Genomic DNA, 20,796 nt, shown 5'->3' with positions numbered 1-20,796 from the left:
ATGGGAAGTATCTAAGATTATATGAGGAGAAAAAATGTGATTTTTATTATAAATATACTTAATCCTTCTGATAGATATAATTGATTTAATAACAATAATTGAATATAAATTTCAAAGACTTGCATAGTACAAAAAAATCATTGGCTTAAATCATGTTTTTATTTTTGTCTTGTGGTTGTAAAACTGGCAATAGCCTCACGGAGCAGCTGAGGTCATGGTGCTCCTAAAGCAGATTTGAGCGTTCAGAGGTCCTCCTCTTCAACATATGTTAAGTAAAGTATCCGACTTCCTGAGAAAAATGCAGCCCGTTAGTGGGGATGCAGAGTACAATGGTAGAACATTTGCTCCACAGTGGTAGAATATGAAGTCTTGGGCTGTGTCTCCTGTACTGCAAACAGAACCAAACCTCCCCCAAACCCAAACCAATGCCCGTAGATGTTTTGCTCTGTTCTTGAGACAGGGCCTTGTTCTTACACCCTTGGACTCAAGGGCTCTTCCTACCTCTGTCCCCCAAGTGCTGAGATTATAGGTGTACATCACTATGCCAGGCCCAGATATTGACATATAGAGCACGTTTGCTAAGTTTTCTTAAATAATTATAGTGAGTCAGTATTGTTTGGCATACTTCTTTGACTTTTTAGCTCTCCTTTGACTTCGATCATCCAGAATTAAGGCTTGCTGTCGGAGTGGCACCCTCACGAAGGATTTACTGAATGCAAGGCAAATTCTTCCCTGTCTTGGACAATATCTGGAGTGCTACCTGAAAAGAAATGGTCTTGACCCGTGCATGGCCTTGAGTTTAAAGTGAGGAAGTTGTCCCGTTGAGACTGGGTTTTGGTCTAAGCCCTTTGTACATTGTAAAGATTCATTTTTATAAAAACAAAGGAGCCAAATAGGTTGCTTTTAAGACTGAATTAGAGGTTGACTTCTGTAGGCTCCTTCAGGCCCTGGGATATCATGAGTATTCTACAGTTTTGCTGCCTTGGTTTGGGTTGTAGGGAAAGAAGAAGAAGAAGAAAAAAGCAATACTGCCTCCAGTGTGGCCCAAACCAATTTCTGACCTTTTGATGCACGTTTCTAGTATCCCACAGAGGTCTCTGCTCATAGCGTCAATTAGGATTTGATAGTGACTGTTTATCTTCTTGCTCTCTAGTATAAGAAGCACCGCTCTTCTCATGCGCATACCAACAACTTCGCAAAGTCTGTGGTCAACCTGGTAGATTCTGTAAGTAGCCTGGTTTTCTTGAAACTTCTCTTTGTTAATTGAAAAGGCATGGCTTATGCCTCCTTCTCTTTATTCACTGATTATGTTAGCTATTACTTAGATGAAATAAAAAATTTCCTCACATACATATCTATACATATTCATATCCTGGTGAATAAACTGTCTGATGGTAAGCTTTGTGAAAAGTATTCTGGGCTTTAGAATTCTCAGAATCCCCAAGATACTTTAGCATTGTTTCTTTCTTTTAAGCTTATTGACTTTCATTAATTCTCATTTTAATTCTATGTATCTGTGGGATACAGTGTAATAATTTGATACATGTGTACGGTATCTAATGAGCAAATCAGAGTAGGTAGCATCGCCACCTCCTTAAACAGTGAGAAATTTTTATTAACCCACAGTAATTGTATAGCATTGCCTCTGCTGGTACCGGAGTCCGTGGGGGATAAAGAGCAACGGAGGAAGCCTGTAAAGCTGGAAATTAGCCTCCGCAAATGAGGCTTTATTAATAACTACTTGAGCTTTTCCTAAATATTTTGCGTAAGTCTAGAAGTCCTAATGGATTGAGGCAGCATGTGTTTGGAGGGTTAAGATAGATAAAAATTTCAAGGCCATGTATTTATTATCTTAATTCTCCCATGGTGGAATATTTCAGACTTAATTTCTAGTATTCTAGGTGATAGAATTGGGTGTCATCACCTCATAAAATAATTTGAAATGATAAAATGTCTACTTCTTTCAAAGGGGATCTGACCCTCCGTATCTTCACTGTTGACGTGCCTTTCCCTTCCTGTCCCCTCCTAAGTTCCAAAGAATGATCATTTAGATTTTCTTCTTGTTTCCCGCCTTAGGTAGTAACCCCACAGAGCTGGATTTCATCCATTATGTTCCGATAAATAATTCAATTTGATTCACATAAATGAATTTATGTATTCTTCTGTGAAGTGCTACTTTGTTAGGTTAAATATATTTTTATCTTGTATTTTTTTTTGTATGGTCCCTCTTAACTGTTGAAAAAAAAATCCTTTTTATAAATTGCCGAGCATCTCAATGCTACTCACTCTGAGGATCTGCCTTTTAAACAGCCCCAAACCACCCGTCATGTAAATATTCATAACATATTTTGTGCACCTAGCATATGTTATGTGCCTCATAGGCACAGCTGACAAAATTGTAATATGAGTTGATGCGCATAGAATATGTAATATAAAATTAAGGTTGAGCCCCTGAGCGCCAGTTTACATCTGCCTTATTACTTTTCTTTAATTTCAGCTCTTGTCATTGTGCTCACAGGAAAGGCATAGATGGATATGGAAAAGAGAATCTTAAATACACCTTCTCCCATGCAAAATCTATTTATTAGGCAGCATCTCTGCATCAGGAATTTCTGCATGATTGAGTAGACTCATACTTTACAAAATTTAATTTTAGTTTGTGTTATATTTGTAAAGTTTCGAAGCTAATCACTGATTGCAAAAGTATATTACACTTAACTCATCCTTGCGTAAAGTCACTATAGCATCAACTTTTTGATAATATCTTTATTCAGTGGCTTCAAAAACCATTCATTTGTTTTCTTAGATAGTTTAAAAGTAAGACAACATGGCAACTCTCACTGAAGCTGCTTAACTATGTGCGTTATTTATTTGGCCCAAAGTAGAGAGAACAAAAGAACAGCAAACTGTGTGTGAGTGATTCCACTCTGCAGTGAGGCTGAGATTGGTGATGTAAATCTGTTCCCCTCTCTTGGCCTCAGCTCTGAGATTCACTCCGATGATTATTACATTGTGTGGCAAAGCAGCTGTACCGTCTGATGAACTGTCCTAACGCTGCAGGTTATATTGCATGGAGAGTCACTATGTCAGGCTTGGGCTTCTCGTCTCCTGTGGAGTTTGGAAAGGTTATTTTGCTGAACCCTGTTGTCAGAGCAGGTCCTGACTTGAGAATCTTATCATCCCTGCATCCGTCTCATAAGATGCCAGGCAACTGAGAGAAAGAATAATCTTTGGGAGAGTAGAGAATACTTAATTGTATGAGTTTTCTTCTTTGTTTTGGCTCTTGGAAAAGAGAAATTTAAGCCGGTTCTGTGTGATTGGCTAATTCTGACCCCGTGTTCTCTCACCTCCCCCCCTCTTCCCTTCCGCTGACTGACTCACTGATTGTCTGACCCAGTGTTTTCCTCCTGCACCTGTCCTGTTGTATACCCTCAGATTTACAAGGAACAACTCAACACTAGGGTTGTCCTAGTGGCCGTAGAGACCTGGACTGAGAAGGATCAAATTGACATCACCATCAACCCCGTGCAGATGCTGTACGAGTTCTCCAAGTACCGGCAGCGCATCAAGCAGCATGCTGATGTGGTCCACCTCATCTCGTATGTGCTCCTTCCAACGGTTACTGCAGTTGCCACTCTGGTTTATCTTTATCTCCTCACGGTATCAGTTAGGTTAAGTATCAGGGAGCAGTGACTTCTACAGTGTTGCTGCTGGCCCCCTTCTCTGTTCAGAGAGGTGGAATTCCAGGGCTGGCACGCTGTGGTTCTGTGACCACTAACTCTACTGTCTGAGCACAGAGCTCCCCTCCTCCATCCAAGATGCTACTGGCACTGTTGTCTTCAGTGCAGGCAGCAGGAATGCCAGACTTGGAGACAGGCTTTGCTAGATCATAGTCACATGACCACACCTGGCTGTAGGAAGTCTAGGAAATGCCTTTTTAGATGAACCATTGAAAACAGTTGTGTTTCTGCCACTAAAGAAGAGGCCTATCCTTCTTACCCTTTTCCTCTTCCCCTCTCAAAGCTGTTTCCAACCTGACTCCATGGTTCTGTCCCGCAATCAAACCAAGCAACACCTTCCTTCCTTGCCATGGTTACCTTTTACTTCTTTCTCAGCCTCCATCAATTTATAATAATTTAGCATAAGCTATTCTCTAGTAGAATGAGTCAGTGTGTTTCTAAGAGCATGCACTGAAATATTTTTAAATCAGTTTTGATTTCCAGTTGAGGGTGGTGTTCAGGCTGTTAGGTGTGAGGGAGAGTGCACGTGGATTGGGAGTGTTTACCTGGTGTTTTCTAACGGTGCTTTGTTCTCCTAAGGCGTGTGACATTCCATTACAAGAGAAGCAGTCTGAGTTACTTCGGAGGTGTGTGCTCTCGCGTGAGAGGGGTCGGTGTAAATGAGGTAACTTTCTTTAACTGGAGCTGTCTCTGCAACTGCTCCTCTTTATTCATTAAGACCCAGTGGATAATAGTGCATGTTCTCAATGATGACATTGGCAATGTAACCTGGATGACAGATCAGAAAACAGAGCCCAAAGCCCTCCTTTAAGTTTATAATCATAGCTTTGGGTAGCATCATGGTAGCTTTGCAAAGTATAAAAATTACCTGAAAATAGGCTCAGAGATTTTTTTAGGCCTGTATAGCTGAGATGTTAAGTTTTTATAAACATATTAATCTTTTTCCTATGATGCTTTTTAATTTTTAGTACTTTCCTGCATATATTAAAATTAACTCCTTAATATCAAAAGTTTACAAATTAAAGTTTGTCTCTCTATGCAAATTTTCATTTTTATGTTTTCTGCTTAAGTTTGGTATGAATGATAACAAATGGTTTCATGGAATCATTGTTTGAGTAAGTTTATTATGAAAATTCTTAATTGAAAGAAGCACCCCAAAGCTGCTCAGTGGGCGACCTTTCTTGCCATATCTCCATTGAGTTTATCCTTTGCTCACGTTCAGTTGGAGCCCAGCCTTGGCGACTTGTATTTTCAGTTTTCATGTGAAAATCTACCTGTACTCAATGCTTCTAGTGGCACCGTCTCAAGGGGGAAATGATTCAAGTCATATGCCACCTTTAGATGTTGGAAAGCTCTACTTAGGGACTATAGTGACAACCGCTAAGGAATAATAACTGTGCCTCTTCACTCTCTCAAATGTTTACCACACACTTTCAACTCGGAAAACCAGTACGGTCTTCCAATGGCAGTGGCACAAGTATTGTCTCAGAGCCTGGCTCAAAACCTCGGAATCCAGTGGGAACCTTCTAGTAGAAAGCCAAGTATGTACCCTGACTTTCTTATTTGAGTTCATGTGTAATTCTGTCTGTGTAATGCATGCCCAGTCGTTGAGAATGTTTTATGCCTTAAGTCACTATAGTTTAATTATAGTGTTATGTCATTCCTTTAAAAAAAAAGTCTTGAACATCTTGAGATAATTATTAGACTGGTTAGGTGGGAGATATTTCTCTTTCAAAATCCATAAACTCATACTTCGTCAGTTCTTTCTTATTGAGACTGTTGAGACAAGGTGGGATGGTGGTTGATTGATATGCTTCTCTGAGTCCTAACCATAGACACCACATACCAGCAACAGCTCCATGGAAAGTTTATCAAAGATACAGTGGACTGGGAAGGAGCTGAGGTCTAGCAGACAAGGGTCTTGTATTTGAGTGCTCACAACCCTTCCCCACATAGTCACATCCAGAAAGATGAGCCCCTTGCTCCCCCTTCCTGGAAAAGCCTGCCACTGGCCTTTTAAGGTTGGGATGGGTGGAGAGGGACAGACAGACTAGTCCTGTGGTTCAGAGGTAGGTCCAAGAGGGAGTTCATCCATGGCCTCTGACCCATGCAGCAACCAAAGTAAAACAAGTGATCATTGATATCACTTCATTTGGTCAATGTTTTTGTTGACCAGATGAGAAAAGGAAGGAAAGAACCAACTTTTCCAGTGGACCGAGTAGTAAGAGCCATCAGAGATTTAGAAGCTTGTGAAAATGCCTTACTTCTTTTTAAAATCAGGCTAAAGTCCACACCTCATTTCTTTTAAAAGCAAGATAAAGTCCTACCTGAATTATAGTCCTCTTTGTGCTGGCGCAGTAGTCAAATATAATTTTGAGAAATTTTTGTGGTTAGAAGGCAAAACATCACAATAGGACCTTGAGGAGAAAGAGAGCAGCATGTTCGCCCATTGTCCATTTAATGAGAAAATAAGCTGAAGTCGTCATCTTCTTACTATAATCGTGAGAGCCAGGAGTAAGAATCTCTTTTCCCACCGAGACCTTCCCAGTGAAGAAAAGGAAAATGCATTATCTTGCTTGCTGTCCTCTGTGTGGTTAATATATAGCACCGTGGGGAAGTGGACCAGCATCTTGTGTCCACAGGCTTGATTCCCTTTATGAGTAAGTACATTAATGACCAAGCACACAGTCGTGACAACACCTGCAACATTCTGCAAATCTCTATAAGCTTTCTTTACTAATATCTTGCTCAGAGCATTTACTTTCTCGTGGCAGTGGTTACACCACATTAAAGTTGTAGAACCTGGCCCAGATAGCACAGAATCAGTACGGAGAGTCACCAGGTTTAATAACTTAATTGAAAATCCTGGAGGCCAGTACTGGGGTCACCTGAGAGGTGTTAATGGATTGAATGGTGTAGTAGCACAGGATGAGATTGCTCTCTAAGTCTCTGACTGATTCTGGCAGTGACTCCAGCAAATTGAATTTCTTTCTTTAACTGCTCGGTGTCTGAAGGACTTTGGTGACATTGTACTGTATTCTTTCAGATCACCCAGGGATGCCATCTGTGTCGACCCTGGAACCACTCTGGGAGACAGGCAGAGAGACACGGCTTTCATTTTAGAAGCAGACATCCCCACCCCAACCCCCCCAAAAAGAGCTGAGTGGCTTCCCTATTCCTTAGCTGTAGATTAGAATCCAGCCTTTTGTTTCTAGCCCATCATACTTGTAACTAAGCATTGGGTTTTATGACTCTAATTGGCATGTCTGAGTTACAAAAACCAAAGAGAGGCCCAAGTTTTTTCTTAGGAAGCAAACTATATTGCAAGCATAAGGAGCCATTGATTTAGAGAAAATAAAGGAGGCTTTGCAGGGCACTGCTGTGGTGTAGAGTGGCGCTGAGGAGGTTTTGCAGGAGCTGGAGCAAACTGAAGCTCTGTCTTTGTTTTCCTCCCTCCCTTTGTTGCTCTATTATTCACCGGACTAGAATGTGAATGCACAGAATCCTGGGGCGGCTGCATCATGGAGGAAACAGGGTGAGTCTGCATTACCCTTGCATTTGCTGTATGCCTGTTGCAAAAATCGCTGCATATATAATAATTAGAGACACAGTCTCTCAGGCACTGGTCTTTTAGACTAAGTACTTAGTATAAATTCAGTAATTAATTGTCTGATATTTTAAAACTGACAGTGCTAATTCACTTTATATTTTTAATTTTTAATTTAAGGTTGGGGAGAAAGTTGAATGGATTGGCTACTTTTATTTATTAACCCTTACAGGAGTCACATGACTAAACACTTCTGCATTTAGGGGAGGCATTCATCTTTTAATAAACTTAGAATAAAAGCAGATGGTCTATCAGAAGCAGTCAGTGAGAATCAATTCAGTCATCTATTTATATTATTGGGAACTTATCAATGTATGTTTATGGTAATAAATTTGTACTATATTGTTTATGGAGTCAACAGAGCTTTTTAAATTCAGTTATTTGGTTAAACAAGAGAGTTGTCAAGTGGTGGGCAGTGGTGGACAATCCACATCAATCCACCTGTTGTCCTTGGCGGGCACTTCTGTAACTGAACCAGCTGTTCCCTAGTGTCAGTGTGCTCAGCCCAGGGGCCACTGCTGTCTCCACAAGACACAGGACTGTGCAGGCCGATACTAGGCCTCTGGAGCTGGAGGAGGAGAGGTGTCTCTTGCTCTCTTTGTTCAGGCTGGGCACCTGCATGCTGGCAATTTCTAGTCCTACCTTTGTTCTGCACTGGCTGCCAAAGGTGCCACCTCCTTCTACAGGGCCCCTTCCTTCTTCTTCTACCAGACCCTGGAGAGGAGAAGGTTTGTACACTTAACCGTTATCCCCGTGAGTTCAAAAGGTCTTCCTAGAAGTGCAGTCTCGTCTGGACATGCTTGCCTTCCCCAGCCACATTACTGTGCCACATGGTCCGGTCCTGTATGGTGATACAGGTTTAATAGCTACCCTAGAGGACAGTACCATTTATAATGTTGGTTTTGTACGGCAATATTATTGCCTTTTAAACTGTTGATTTCTAAATGAATTTTGGATTGACTACTCAAAAGATAAAGAAAACTATTTGAAGTTAATGTATGTGATATATATTTGATGTACTCACTGTCAATAGAGGTGAGTTTTAATCCTATATGTACTCTCATATATCAGAATACATAAACTATTGCATTATAGTCTAGAATGGCCTCTCACATCAGGCACTATTGCAGACGTTCCCAAGGAACCATCGTGTATGATGTAGCTTAACCTTGACATGTGTATGCTATTCCCTTGTGTACTGACATAGGGGTCTTAATTTGATTGAATAAATCAGAGAGAGGTTCATTTTTTATTCATGCTAAATCATGAATATTGCTCAATAATTGTATTTGAAATGAAGAATAAAGAGTCATTGCTCATGGGAACATGCCTTAATTCCTTTTTGCTGTGGGCAAACACACTGATAGCATATGCATGTGTGATCCAGCACATTCTTCAGGGTTTATTCATTTACTTGAAATTTGAATTATTGAAGCCTGAGTAACATTGTCTTTAATAAATCGACCCTCCTGACTCCCTCTTCCAACAAACAAGGTCTAGTGGGCTGATGAACCCCTTTTATTCAGAACAGAGTAGAAGAAAAAGATTGCCTTTATTGAGACATAATAAATAAAAATAATCAAACTTTAAAACCTAGCTTACATGTAAGGTTTTATCGCAACCCTTTCAAGTTGTCTTTCAAGACAGAGATTTTATGAGGGTTGGTGGAAGGGGAGTAACCAAGCCTCCAATTCTGTGATGGTTTTTCTTTTTCTTTCTTTTACATATTCTACCTCATATATGTAGACACTTGGGTTCACACGTCAATATTCGTACAGATTCGTCTACACCCAGAGTGAACCTTCAGTGGCTTTTCATTTTCTTCTCTTACGATTGCTTTTCTGAAATTGCTTACACACTTGATTCTTTGCTTCTTAAGGGTGTCCCACTCTCGGAAGTTCTCCAAGTGCAGCATCTCAGAGTACCGAGACTTTTTACAGAGGGGAGGCGGGGCCTGCCTCTTCAACAGGCCAACAAAGGTCAGTCATTTGGGAAGTGAAATTATTTTTCCCAATGCTTAACAGTAAGAATGTGCCAAACATCAGCGATTTCTCTCAGAAAACGGGTCTCTTGTGACATGGATTAATAAATTGTTACAAACTATCTACCTTTCTCGGCCTTCCAGATGCTAGAATTAAGGTAGGAAGTGCTATAACCACTGTGGGAAGATGTTCAGTTATAGAAAGCCTCTGCATGCTGAAGATGGAGTAAGATCACATGGGGCATCAGTGTTCAGTGTTTGCCTGCACGCTCCCGAGTCCCCCCAAATGCAAAATCTTCCCAAAATTTTTATGTTAGTGTTTTCACCTTCCCACTGAGAGATGGGGAATGAGGATGAGAAGCCCTTACTTGAGTTTGTTCTCTGCCAGCAATCTCATTTAACATTGGCATTCTTTCTGGAGGCTTATTTTCCCTCTCCTTATGAGAGCCTCGTCTGCCTGCCCTCCAACCCCAACTCCTCCACCTTCTGGAGGGATCTGATCCAGGAAGGAAGCATTACTGATGTCAGTCAAGCCCCCCCCTCCAGCCCCACCCAAATGATCTGACATTTACAGGTTCCGTAAACACTATAAGTATTTCTGTTACATAGCCCCTTCCCTTGGGAACACAAGTTGTCACTGACATTTCATAGGTATATGTATAAACAATATTGCAACTCCTTAGCCACAAATTAAAAAAAAAAATACACATTTCCAGAAGAGGTTTTTAGGAGTTTTCAGGAAACACGTTTGACAGCAAATCTCCTTAATTTTGAAAATCTTCATTCAGTCCTCATGATGTAAATATTTATGTCTTGCTGTGGAAGCATGAAATTGTTGGTTTGTAAGATATTTGACATTAAACCCAGAATTCTCAAGCTGACAAGCTAAAGCCTTTGCATAAAGCCCTGTGTTTTTTATAGGAGCGTGCTTGGAAATAAAGCAGACTAGCAGTTGAAAAGACAGTGTTGCCTTTAGAATACACCTCAGGAGTCAGGCGGGGTTCAATGTTCTCCAAATGTAAAGAGCGGCAATATCATGTCGACCCTTTCTTTAAAAAAATAAACGGTGAGGAAGACAAACAACGGATAGACTAATTCCATACTCACAGCTGAGCGGTACAGCTGGGGTCAGGGAATGGAAGCCTGGGATCAGACATCCCTGTAAAATCTCAGGGAAAGAAAAGCTCTGTAAATTCCAGAAAAAGAATTGAGACTTTTAAAGTTACTTTGCACTAATAAAATAGCCCAACAGCCTTTCCTGGCAGTGCCCGCCAGGCACAGAAACCAGAAGACTCCAAGGCGTTTGAAATGAGTGGGATCTGTAATGAAGAACTAATAGGAACTGCTGGCAGTTCTGAATCACACGGCGCATGGTTAGTGTTACCTTGCCCTGCAGCTGCCAGCTAATTGTAAGCACGCTGCTTGAGGAAACAAGATTCGCTTGTCTGGGGAGGTGAAGGTTGCCAGGATATATACACACAGAGCCATCATTGCGTTTCTCAGGATACCTGTGCGCAGGAAGACAATTATCAAAAATAACCATGTTTACATATTCAATTTCAGAAGGATACTTTCTCTTTTTAAACTACAAGTTACAGTGATTAAAAAAAAGAAGGCCCCATGGATTCCAGTAACTAGTTTAAATGCGTATGTTCAAGAGTTACTTTTCTCCCTGTGTTCCCAGCCAGTGGCTATATGCATAGGCATGGGTTGCTGTTCTGTTTGGTTTATATGCATGTTTTCCATGCTTTAGGAATCTTTCCAATTGCGGTGATTTCCATCTGGTTTGAGATGGTGGCCTATCTCAGGAAGGGGAAAGAGCCCAAGAAGGAAAGGCTGGGAAGCCTGGAACCAAGTGTTGGTTATCTTTTAGCTGTTCCAACCTTTTCTATTTTCTCCTGCCTGCAAATCTAAGTAGCACTGAGATCAATACTATTGACTCCATCCAGCGTGGTAGGAATGTTTCTTTGCTTTGTATAACAGTTCCTTCCTGGAACTAGTAGAGGCAGGTCTTTCTTGGGTAGTGGAAAGTGGATGTCAGTGGAAGGAAACTGACACCCACAGTGTATATGGCTGCTGGGGACAGGCTCTTCCTCTCTTGTTCATGGCTTTGAGCATTTGTGTTGGGATGTGCTGTTCCAGATACCAACAACACACACGCACAAGAGGTACTCAGACCCAGAGAAATTCTGTGCCAATAGGAAATAGACACATTTGTCATAAGCAATCAAGTTCCCTAACAATTGCTCTGCTATGTTTTTATCCAGAAACAAGTTCATGGCATCACTAGGGGGTAGTATTCTAGAAACTTGCCTCTGTTATGACTACGGCAATGACAGAGAGTTCTGTGTATTCATTCATGTGTCTATACATCAACTTAATTTTTTCTTTATGAAACTAAATTGGGTATTAAGAGATGGATTTGCACATAGTTAATTGAATGAAACTCCTGGGTTACTGGATTCATTTTCTTTCTGCTCATAGGTAATTCAGGAAATGCAATGGTGGCACTTTGTGCCAGACAGTGCAGATTTCTCTCCAGTGAGTGTGATGGATTTGAAGCTCTGGCAACAGTGTTCTAAGCTTACTGGCATTTCCTTGATTGTAATTCTCACATTTGGCTTCTACTAAACATATTTGTCTTTCTGACAGTTTTGATATCTTCTCAGCTGTCTTCAGTCAAGTCAGCAAATTAGATATCTATGAGTCTTATTAGTAATACATTTTTGCTCCATTAGGAAACATGAAAAGTGATCCATTTCTCTTGACGGCTTATCTCCATCAGAAGTCACTCTAACGCTGAAGGGTATCTCCCGGGACCCCACTGAGGAAATTTTAGAGATCCCCCCTTTCTAACATGGTTTTAAGAGTGTTACTAATAAGCGGATAGTATTCCCCACACAGACACAATATATAACAGTGGCCTGGAGTTTGGGTCTCTGCTCAATGCTGCACAGCTCACAACCCTTTTCTAACTCCAGCTCCAGGGGACCCAGAACTCTTTTCCAGACTCTCTGGCTACCCAGGTGCTTGTATGCATACACTTACATCACTACACACGTACACATAAGTAAAAAGAAACATAGAATCATAATAAATCATAGAAGAATCATACAACGGGTGACATAGCTGTGCATGTGGCCAGGTTGGTGTGTGGATTTTCTGTGATAAATTCAAATGTCTCTCTTTGCATTCTCCCATCTCTTTCAGCTGTTTGAGCCCACAGAATGTGGGAACGGATATGTAGAGGCCGGGGAGGAATGCGACTGTGGTTTCCATGTGGTAAGTATAAGAGACCATCTCTACTCTCAGTGCGGGCCTTCCTCTGAGTTAACAAGAACAGTAGTGAGCAGCCATCATTCGTCATGGGGTCCTTGCCTTATTCTTTCCTTTTTCCCGACCACTTTGATCAATGCTTCATCCTAGCTCAGACACATAAGAATGAGCTATGTTGTTGTACGGCCCTGTCTGAAAAGCCTAATGGATTGTTCTAATCAAATTCCTGACCTTTAAAAAGTTACTTCAGGGCTCATACTCATCTCAGGCACCTTCTACAGAATCATCAACATTTTCCCATGCTGTGTGGTTTTTTTTTTTTCCCTTCATAAAACTAAACCTGGGCATTAAGAATATGGTAGAGTTACAGAGGTGTGGGTGTTGGGCCGGGGTCTGGTAAGGAGTCATCATACTTGTAGGAGGTCAGTCAGCTGAGGCGTGTGGCTGGGCTCTGTCTTCATTTAAAGTGATTTACTCCTTTTAAATGCTAGTGTACTGTCTGTAGAAGTCTTGTTATGTGATGCATAAGCTACACGTGGAGGGAGTGCTGGATGGGCAGTGGCATTGTCCTGGTTTTACTCAGAGAAGTGTTTTCTCTAGGAATGCTACGGAGTTTGCTGTAAGAAATGCTCACTCTCCAATGGGGCCCACTGCAGTGACGGCCCCTGCTGCAACGGCACCTCGTGTCTTGTGAGTCCCCTGGAAGTTTCATCTTCCCATTCATTGACAATTTACCCAACCATCTCAAGAGGTCTGCTGAGGTTTTGAGTGACTTGACACACATTTATGCGTGTTAGTCCAGCGACGCTGTAGAATCAGTAGTTCTACCCAACTTCTGAGGCTCATAGCGGTTCATCTGTTAGTCACTCTGCACGCCCTCCCCTCCCAGGCCTCCTCTAGAGGGTGTACTTGTACATCCTCCAAACAAATAAGTTGTCCTAGTAGCCCAGGTGAGCAGATGAAATTGTCAGACAGAAGGGAACAATTCAGTAGGTCTTTTAAATAATATAATCTGCCTCTGCCTTTTTTTCTCCAAACCTGATGATACTTAGTTCTAGACCCACAGTAGAAACACCAGTGCTACAGCACCCATTCAACTTTCTAAATTCTTTGTAAAGTCAAGAAAGCCAGATGAGGAAGTATTTACCTATGTTTGCAAGCGTGCATGTGTGTGTGTGTATGTGTGTGTGCAGAGTCTTTCACCTACACTGACTTGCTAGTTACTTTTGAAAAATCATTTTAATACTTCTTTTTCTCAGATGGCAGATCCATGACATTTCTGATAAGTATAAAATTTATGAGATTTTATTACATTTTTTCAATATCAGGGGAGGTTTCACATCATGATATTATAGAAGATTTCAGCTTAGTTTGTGGCTGTTTCACATTACCCGCCAAATGATATATTGCTTCAGGCTAATTAAGATTTCATATTTGCCCAGCCTTTGGCAGACAAACAAATGTTCTGTTTATCATAGGCAGTCATGGACGCCACTGAAGGTGATATATAGGGATTCATATGGATTGTAATTTTGTTGGGTATATTTATGTAAAGCAAGATTAATACTAAGCTAATGGACAGATTAGTGATGGTTTGATATACATATCAGTCCTTCAGGAAAATCTTAAATATTTAACGATGGTATTTTGTTCCTTCATGTTAAGCTAAATCAGTGTTTCTTCTCTATATAATTTTCATTGCACTGTTTTCTTAACACGTAGAGACAGTGGGTTTCATAGTCTTTACCAAGTGATTTGATGCTCTTTAGTGTAGGGCAAACATCTGAGCCTCATTTCTTTCTTCTTTTTATGTTTGTTTTGTTTTTTGAGACAGGGTTTCTCTGTGGCTTTGGAGCCTATCCTGGAATGTCCTCTGTAGACCAGGCTAACCTTGAACTCACATAGATCCATCTGTCTCTGCCTCTCAAGTGCTGGGATTAAAGGCATGTGCCACCACTACCCAGCCTGAGCCTCTTTTCTAACCTGCAATGATTTTACTAAGTTGTGAGACAGGTGGGTGATGATTATGATGAAGCGTAGAACTGTTGGTGGTTATAAGAATGCAGCCTTTTGGAAAGTCAGTTAACACCAGCTCCTAATGTTGGGTTTTGATTTTTAGTTTCAGTCACGAGGGTATGAATGTCGGGATGCCGTAAACAGCTGTGATATCACTGAATACTGCACTGGAGACTCTGGCCAGGTATGCAAACTTTCAGTTCCTGTATTGTGTAACACACATTTTAATTCCTTTGATAAAGACTACATGCGTGAACTTGTTTTGGTTTCTTTATTTAGCTTTGTTCTCCAGATATTTCTAGCTCTCTACACCCATTACTTCAGGAAGTTTGGTATAGTGCTTTGGGATTTTCATCTCCCTTTTTTTCCCCTAAATGTCCCCTTCATATATATCTTTAGATGATTTATACTCAACTCATAAACCTTTTCCTCTAGGCTCCCACATCTTACATGCTGTTGTCAAGTATTTTGAACACATTTTTTAAAAACAAATTTTGGAAGTCAGCTGATATAGGAGACCAAGAGCAAGCAGAGCCTCTAACTTACTGTCTCTCCCACTGTCCCCATGCATAGTCTGCTTCTCAACCTCTGTGCTTTGACACGATTCTGGCCCATTAAAATGATTATAGCACTGTAATTAGTACTGACTTCTTGAATCCCTCATTGTATAATTTTTGTGCTTTTTATTGATACCGTGCTATTTCACATCCTTGTTTGCCATTCAAATGAACATCTGTGAAGTTACTTGCCAAGTACTGCTATAAATGCCAGAACATGGAAGGGAACATGATTGTCAAGTCCTTGCTCTAGTGAAATTTGGCTTTTGTTTTGTGTAGAAAGATTAGCAAGTTAAATTATATATATGTGTGTGTGTGTGTGTGTGTGTGTGTGTGTAAATGTATACGTATATAATAAGGTTCTGTATGAAGAAGAGTGTGGAAGGATATTATGTTGGGTCAATCAAATTAGCCTTCCTGGAGGAGATGGTACTGAAGTCGCTGTGGAAGGAATTAGTGTGCAGACAGTCACTGCAGAGGCATGGCTTCTTCAGGAAGTGGAATAAAAGCAGACAAAGCTTGAGGATAGTAGAAGAAGTTTCAAAAGAATTTCAGTGTTCTTCAGATTTAACCAATACCTAGCAACAAACCCAACCCTAAACAAAGTACTACAAGGAAAACTCCAACCCAAGGAGGTTAGCTATATCCACAAAAACACAGACAATAGATGATCTCACAGAGGCAATTCCCAAAGAAGGGGAAGACACACAAAATAACATCACCAACAGTGAAAATTAAAATAACAGGAGCTAGCAATCACTGGTCATTAATACCCTCTAATATAAATGGACTCAACTCACCTATAAAAAGACACAGCCTAGCAGATTGGATATGAAAACAGAATCCATACTTCTGCTGCATACAAGAAACATACCTCAACATCAAAGACAAGCATCAACTCAGAGTAAAAGGTTGGGAAAAATTTTCCAATCAAATGGACATAAGAAACAAGCTGGTGTAGCTATCTTAATAACTAACAAAATAGACATCAAGCTAAAATCAATCAAAAGAGACCAAGAAAAACATTTCATATATGGCACAGAAAAAAAATCCATCAACACTGAACATCTATGCCCCAAATACAATGGCACCTTCATATGTAAAAGAAACACTGCTAAAGCTTAAATCACACATTAAACCCCACACGTTAACAGTGGGAAACTTCAGCACCCAACTCTCACCACTGGACAGGTCTGTCAGACAGAAAATTAATAGAGAAATAAGGGAACTAACAGATGTTATGAATCAAATGACTTAACAGACACTATGAAATATTCCATCCAAACATAAAAGAATATACCTTATTTTCAGCACCTCATGGAACCTTCTAAAAATTTGAGCCATATTAGGTAACAAAGCAAACCTCAACAGATATATATAAAAAAATTGAAATAACCTCATGTATCTTATTGGATCACAGTGGCTTAAAATTAGAATTCAACAGTAACACGAATTTCAGAAAGCCCACAAACATATGGGAATTAAATAATGCTGCCCAAATCACCAATTGATCAAGGAAGAAATAAAGAAAAAAATTAAAGACTTCCTAAAATTCAGCAAAAATGATCACACAACATACCTAAATTTATGGGACACAATAAGCAGTGTTAAGAGGGAAGTTTATAGCACTAAATGCCTACATAAAGAAGCTGAAGAAATCCCACACTAGTGAGTTAACTAAGCACCTGAAAGCTCTAGAACAGAAAGAAAGCAAACTCACCCAGAAATACTAGATGGCAAGAAATAATCAAATTGAGAGCTGAAATCAACACACTAGAAACAAAGAAAATAATACAAAGAATCAATGAGACAAAAAGTTGTTTCTTCAAGAAAATCAACAAAATAGACAAACCTTTATCCAAACTAAAGGCAGAGAGAAAATATCCAAATTAACAAAATCAAAATGAAAAGGGGGACAAAACCGAAGACACTGAGGAAATTCAGAAAACCATCAGGTCATACTTCAAAAACTTATACTTCACAGAATTGGAAAACTTGAAGAAAATGGACAATTTTCTGGATAAATATTACTTACCAAAATTAAATCAAGACCAGATAAGCAAATTAGATAGACCTGTAACCTGAAATAATCACACAGAAACTACATTATTTAAATTACTGCTTAGCCCTTTAGCTCTAGCTTGTTATTGGCTACCTCTTACATCTTAATTTAACCCATCTCCATTAATCTGTGTATCGCCATGTGGCTCTGGCTTATCAGCTAAAGTTCTGGTGTCTGTCTCCGGCGGGGCTACATGGCTTCTCTCTAACTCTACCTCCTTACTCCCAGCATTCAGTTTAGTTTTCCCTGCCTATCTAAGTTCTGCCCTATCAACAGGCCATATCAGTTTTCTTTATTCATTAATGGTCGTCGCAGCATACAGAGGGGACTCCCACAACATTTCCCCTTTTCTGTTTAAATAAAAAGAAAGGTTTTAGCTTTAACACAGAAAAATTACATGTAACAAGACAGTTATTAAGCAAGAATTACAGTTATGATATTTATATCTACTTTAGTTTTATCATAACTAAGGAAAACTATAAATATAAATTCTTCAACTCTATCAAAGACACTAGAAGGATATAATATTACCTAACTAAACAGGAAGTATATTGTAAGCAAATTCCAAAATTCTAGAAACTATATTATTTAAATTACTGCTTGGCCCATTAGCTCTAGCTTCTTATTGGCTAACTCTTGCATATTAATTTAACCCATCTCTATTAATCTGTGTATCACCATGTGGCTGTGGCTTACTGGCTGAAGTTCTGTCTCTGGTGGAGCTCCATGGCTCCTCTCTAACTCCACCTCCTTACTCCCAGCATTCAGTTCTGTCTTCCCCACCTATCTAAGTTCTGCCCTATCATCAAGTCAAGGCAGATTTCTTTATTCATTAATGGTAATCACAGCACACAAAGGGGAGTCCCACATTAAACAGTCATCAAAAGTCTCCCAACCAAAAGAACCAGATGATTTCAGCACAGAATTCTACAAGATTTTCAGAGAACTATTACCTCCTCAAATTATTCCACACAATAGAAACTGAAGGTACATTGCCAAAATCTTTTTTTTTGAGGCTACAATTACCTAATATCAAAACCACACAAAGACATTACTAAGAAAGAGAATTGCAAACCAATGAAAATGCTCAGCATCCTTAGCCATAGAGAAATTCACATCAAAACAACTTCAAGATTCCATTTTACACCTGTCAGAATGGCGAAGATCAAAAACATTGATGACTGCTTATGCTGGAGAGGATGTGGGGTAAAAGGAACACTCCTCTATGGCTGGTGGGAGTGCAAACTGGTACAACCACTTTGGAAATCAGTATGGCGATTTTTCAGAAAATTAGAAAACAACCTACCTCAACACCCAGCAATACCACTTTTGTGTATATACCCAAAGGATGCTCAATCATACCACAAGGACATGTACTCAACTATGTTCATAGCAGCACTGTTTGTCATAGCTAGAAACTAGAAACAACCTAAATGCCCTTCGACCAAAGAATGGATAAAGAAATTGTGGTACATTTACACAATGGAGTACCACACAGCAGGAAAAAAATAATGACATCAAGAAATTGGCAGGCAAATGGATGGATTTAGAAAACATCATATTGAGTGAGGTAGCCCAGACCCAGAAAGACAAATGTCATATGCACTCACTCATAAGTGGCTTTTAGATAGAAAGCAAAGAAATCCAGCCTACAGTTCAGAACCCCAGAGAACCTGGACAACAATGAGGACCCTAAGAGAAACATACATAATCTACATGGGAAGTAGAAAAAGACATGATCTCCTGAGCATGGGGACCATGGGAGAGAGTAGATGGGGGGGGGGGAGGAAGGGAGGGAAACAGAGGAAAATAGATAGCCCAGTAAAAACAATTTAAAAAAGAATATCAGGGTTCTGGCCAGCAGGGCCTGTGCCCCACAGAAAGGACCTGAGATCTCGTTTGACCTTCATTTTCTTTCTAATGTGTCTTCCGAAGGCTCTCCTGTGCTATCGTGTTGTTTTATTGTCACATGATGCAAATATATCATTTGATTGTTATCCAGAGGTTACCAATTAGATTTTCTGTTTCTTCATTGTTTTGTCAGTATGGAAGACCTCTATGTATTTGTAGGACTATCTCTCAAGTAGGGTTATCTCTTTAGGTTAAGTCCAAGGACTGGACTTAACCACTGTAAGATACAGTGGCTTCCACTGGGATCACAAAGAATATAGAACAATTTGATGTCAAAAGTTCATACTATAAAAAATGAAAACGACCAGCTAGAGATAACCATACCTTAATACAAGGACCACATGTGTCTCTTAATAGATCCTGGTTCGGATTGTAGTAACAGGTTACTGACACAGTTGGCTCCAGGGTGACTTTCTGCAGAGGCCAGCCCTTCCAAAGCCTGGCAAGGTGGTGGGCAATGCTTGTTTCCTAACCATATTACACTTTCTGGCTCAGAATGTCTAATTATTATTTGCCAACGTATCAGTCAATCATTCCCGTGGTGGGGGAGCAGAGAGTTGACACTGTACTGAGTTTTATTTGCTCAAAGGGAACATGGGAAGAGAGAAAGAAAATATGCTAGCTAACCTTTAAAAAGGTCTTCATATTATTACCTGTGGCTCTGTTAATTATATATAGCAAATGGAAATATGTCCTACTCTTTTTATATGTGTGTCCTTCTTGCACATCTGTCTCTCATATACAGATGTGTTAGCAGACTCCTTTGCGTAATGACAGAGTACAAGAACTGTGGATTCTGTCTTTCACAAGTCTAACTATCCTGACATAGAATTTGACTTTGTTGTTAGTTTTATAGAATACTATTGTTTTTTACAACTGCAATATATTCCCTTGGCTATCATCTTCAGTCTTTTTAGAGGTACAGGTTTCAATTCCAATCTTTAATTCCTGAATTGCCACAGAGTTTGCTGGAAAAAAGGATTTTGCAATGAGGATATTGGGGCTGGCTAGTGATTCAGTCGATAAAGGGCTTCCCGTGCAAGCCTGAGAGCATGGGTTTGCATCTCCAGCATCTTCATGAAAGCCAGAAGGAGTGATACATGCCTGTAATCTCAGCACGGGAGGCAGACACAGGAGAATACCGTAGCAGCTAGTTTAGGTAATGGTGAGTTCCAGGTGAAGTGAGAGGCCCTGTCTCAAAACATACATGTGAAGTATGGTAAGAAGATACCCAATATCAACCTCTGATTTTCACAGGCACACATGGAGCCCTGTGTGCACATACGTAAGCACGTGTGTACACGCATGCACGCACACACACACACACCACAATACACATGTACTGATACACTATATACACACCTCTACACACAAGTAGAATAAAGTAGGGCCTCTTTGTTCAACCTATTTTATTGTCTAAGAAATGCAATTGTTTTTCTTTTTATCTCTTTTATTTTTGGTGGTGAAAATTGTACTGCTAAATTAATCTTTCAGTGAGTGGCACATTGGAATAGAATGTTATTTTATTAGTAATTTTAAAATCTGATCATCAGAATGAGCCCAAAGTAGGTAGATGAAGTAGAAGGACAGAAAAGCCATAATATTTTTTTCTGCTTTGTAAGGGACAAAGAATTTTTTTTTTTTTT

General features: G+C 40.0%; 1 protein-coding gene across 3 annotated transcripts in view; it reads left to right on the top strand.

The window, feature by feature from the left end:
• The window catches only part of Adam23 (ADAM metallopeptidase domain 23), a 162,045-nt gene that overhangs the window by 105,560 nt on the left and 35,689 nt on the right, over positions 1-20,796 (top strand). For all 3 annotated transcript variants that reach the window (XM_013351657.2, XM_005361484.2, XM_026786219.1), the window contains exons 10-18: positions 1,154-1,225; positions 3,436-3,599; positions 4,320-4,404; positions 5,191-5,281; positions 7,227-7,275; positions 9,227-9,326; positions 12,539-12,610; positions 13,205-13,294; positions 14,724-14,804. In XM_013351657.2, coding sequence (XP_013207111.1) covers positions 1,154-1,225; positions 3,436-3,599; positions 4,320-4,404; positions 5,191-5,281; positions 7,227-7,275; positions 9,227-9,326; positions 12,539-12,610; positions 13,205-13,294; positions 14,724-14,804 — 804 coding nt within the window. The remainder of the gene's footprint in view (positions 1-1,153; positions 1,226-3,435; positions 3,600-4,319; positions 4,405-5,190; positions 5,282-7,226; positions 7,276-9,226; positions 9,327-12,538; positions 12,611-13,204; positions 13,295-14,723; positions 14,805-20,796) is intronic.

Source organism: Microtus ochrogaster, linkage group LG4 (genome assembly GCF_000317375.1).
Source record: "Microtus ochrogaster isolate Prairie Vole_2 linkage group LG4, MicOch1.0, whole genome shotgun sequence".
NCBI lineage: Eukaryota > Metazoa > Chordata > Mammalia > Rodentia > Cricetidae > Microtus > Microtus ochrogaster.
Note: the sequence above shows the minus strand (reverse complement) of the source record. Positions and strands in the feature narration are given on the sequence as shown.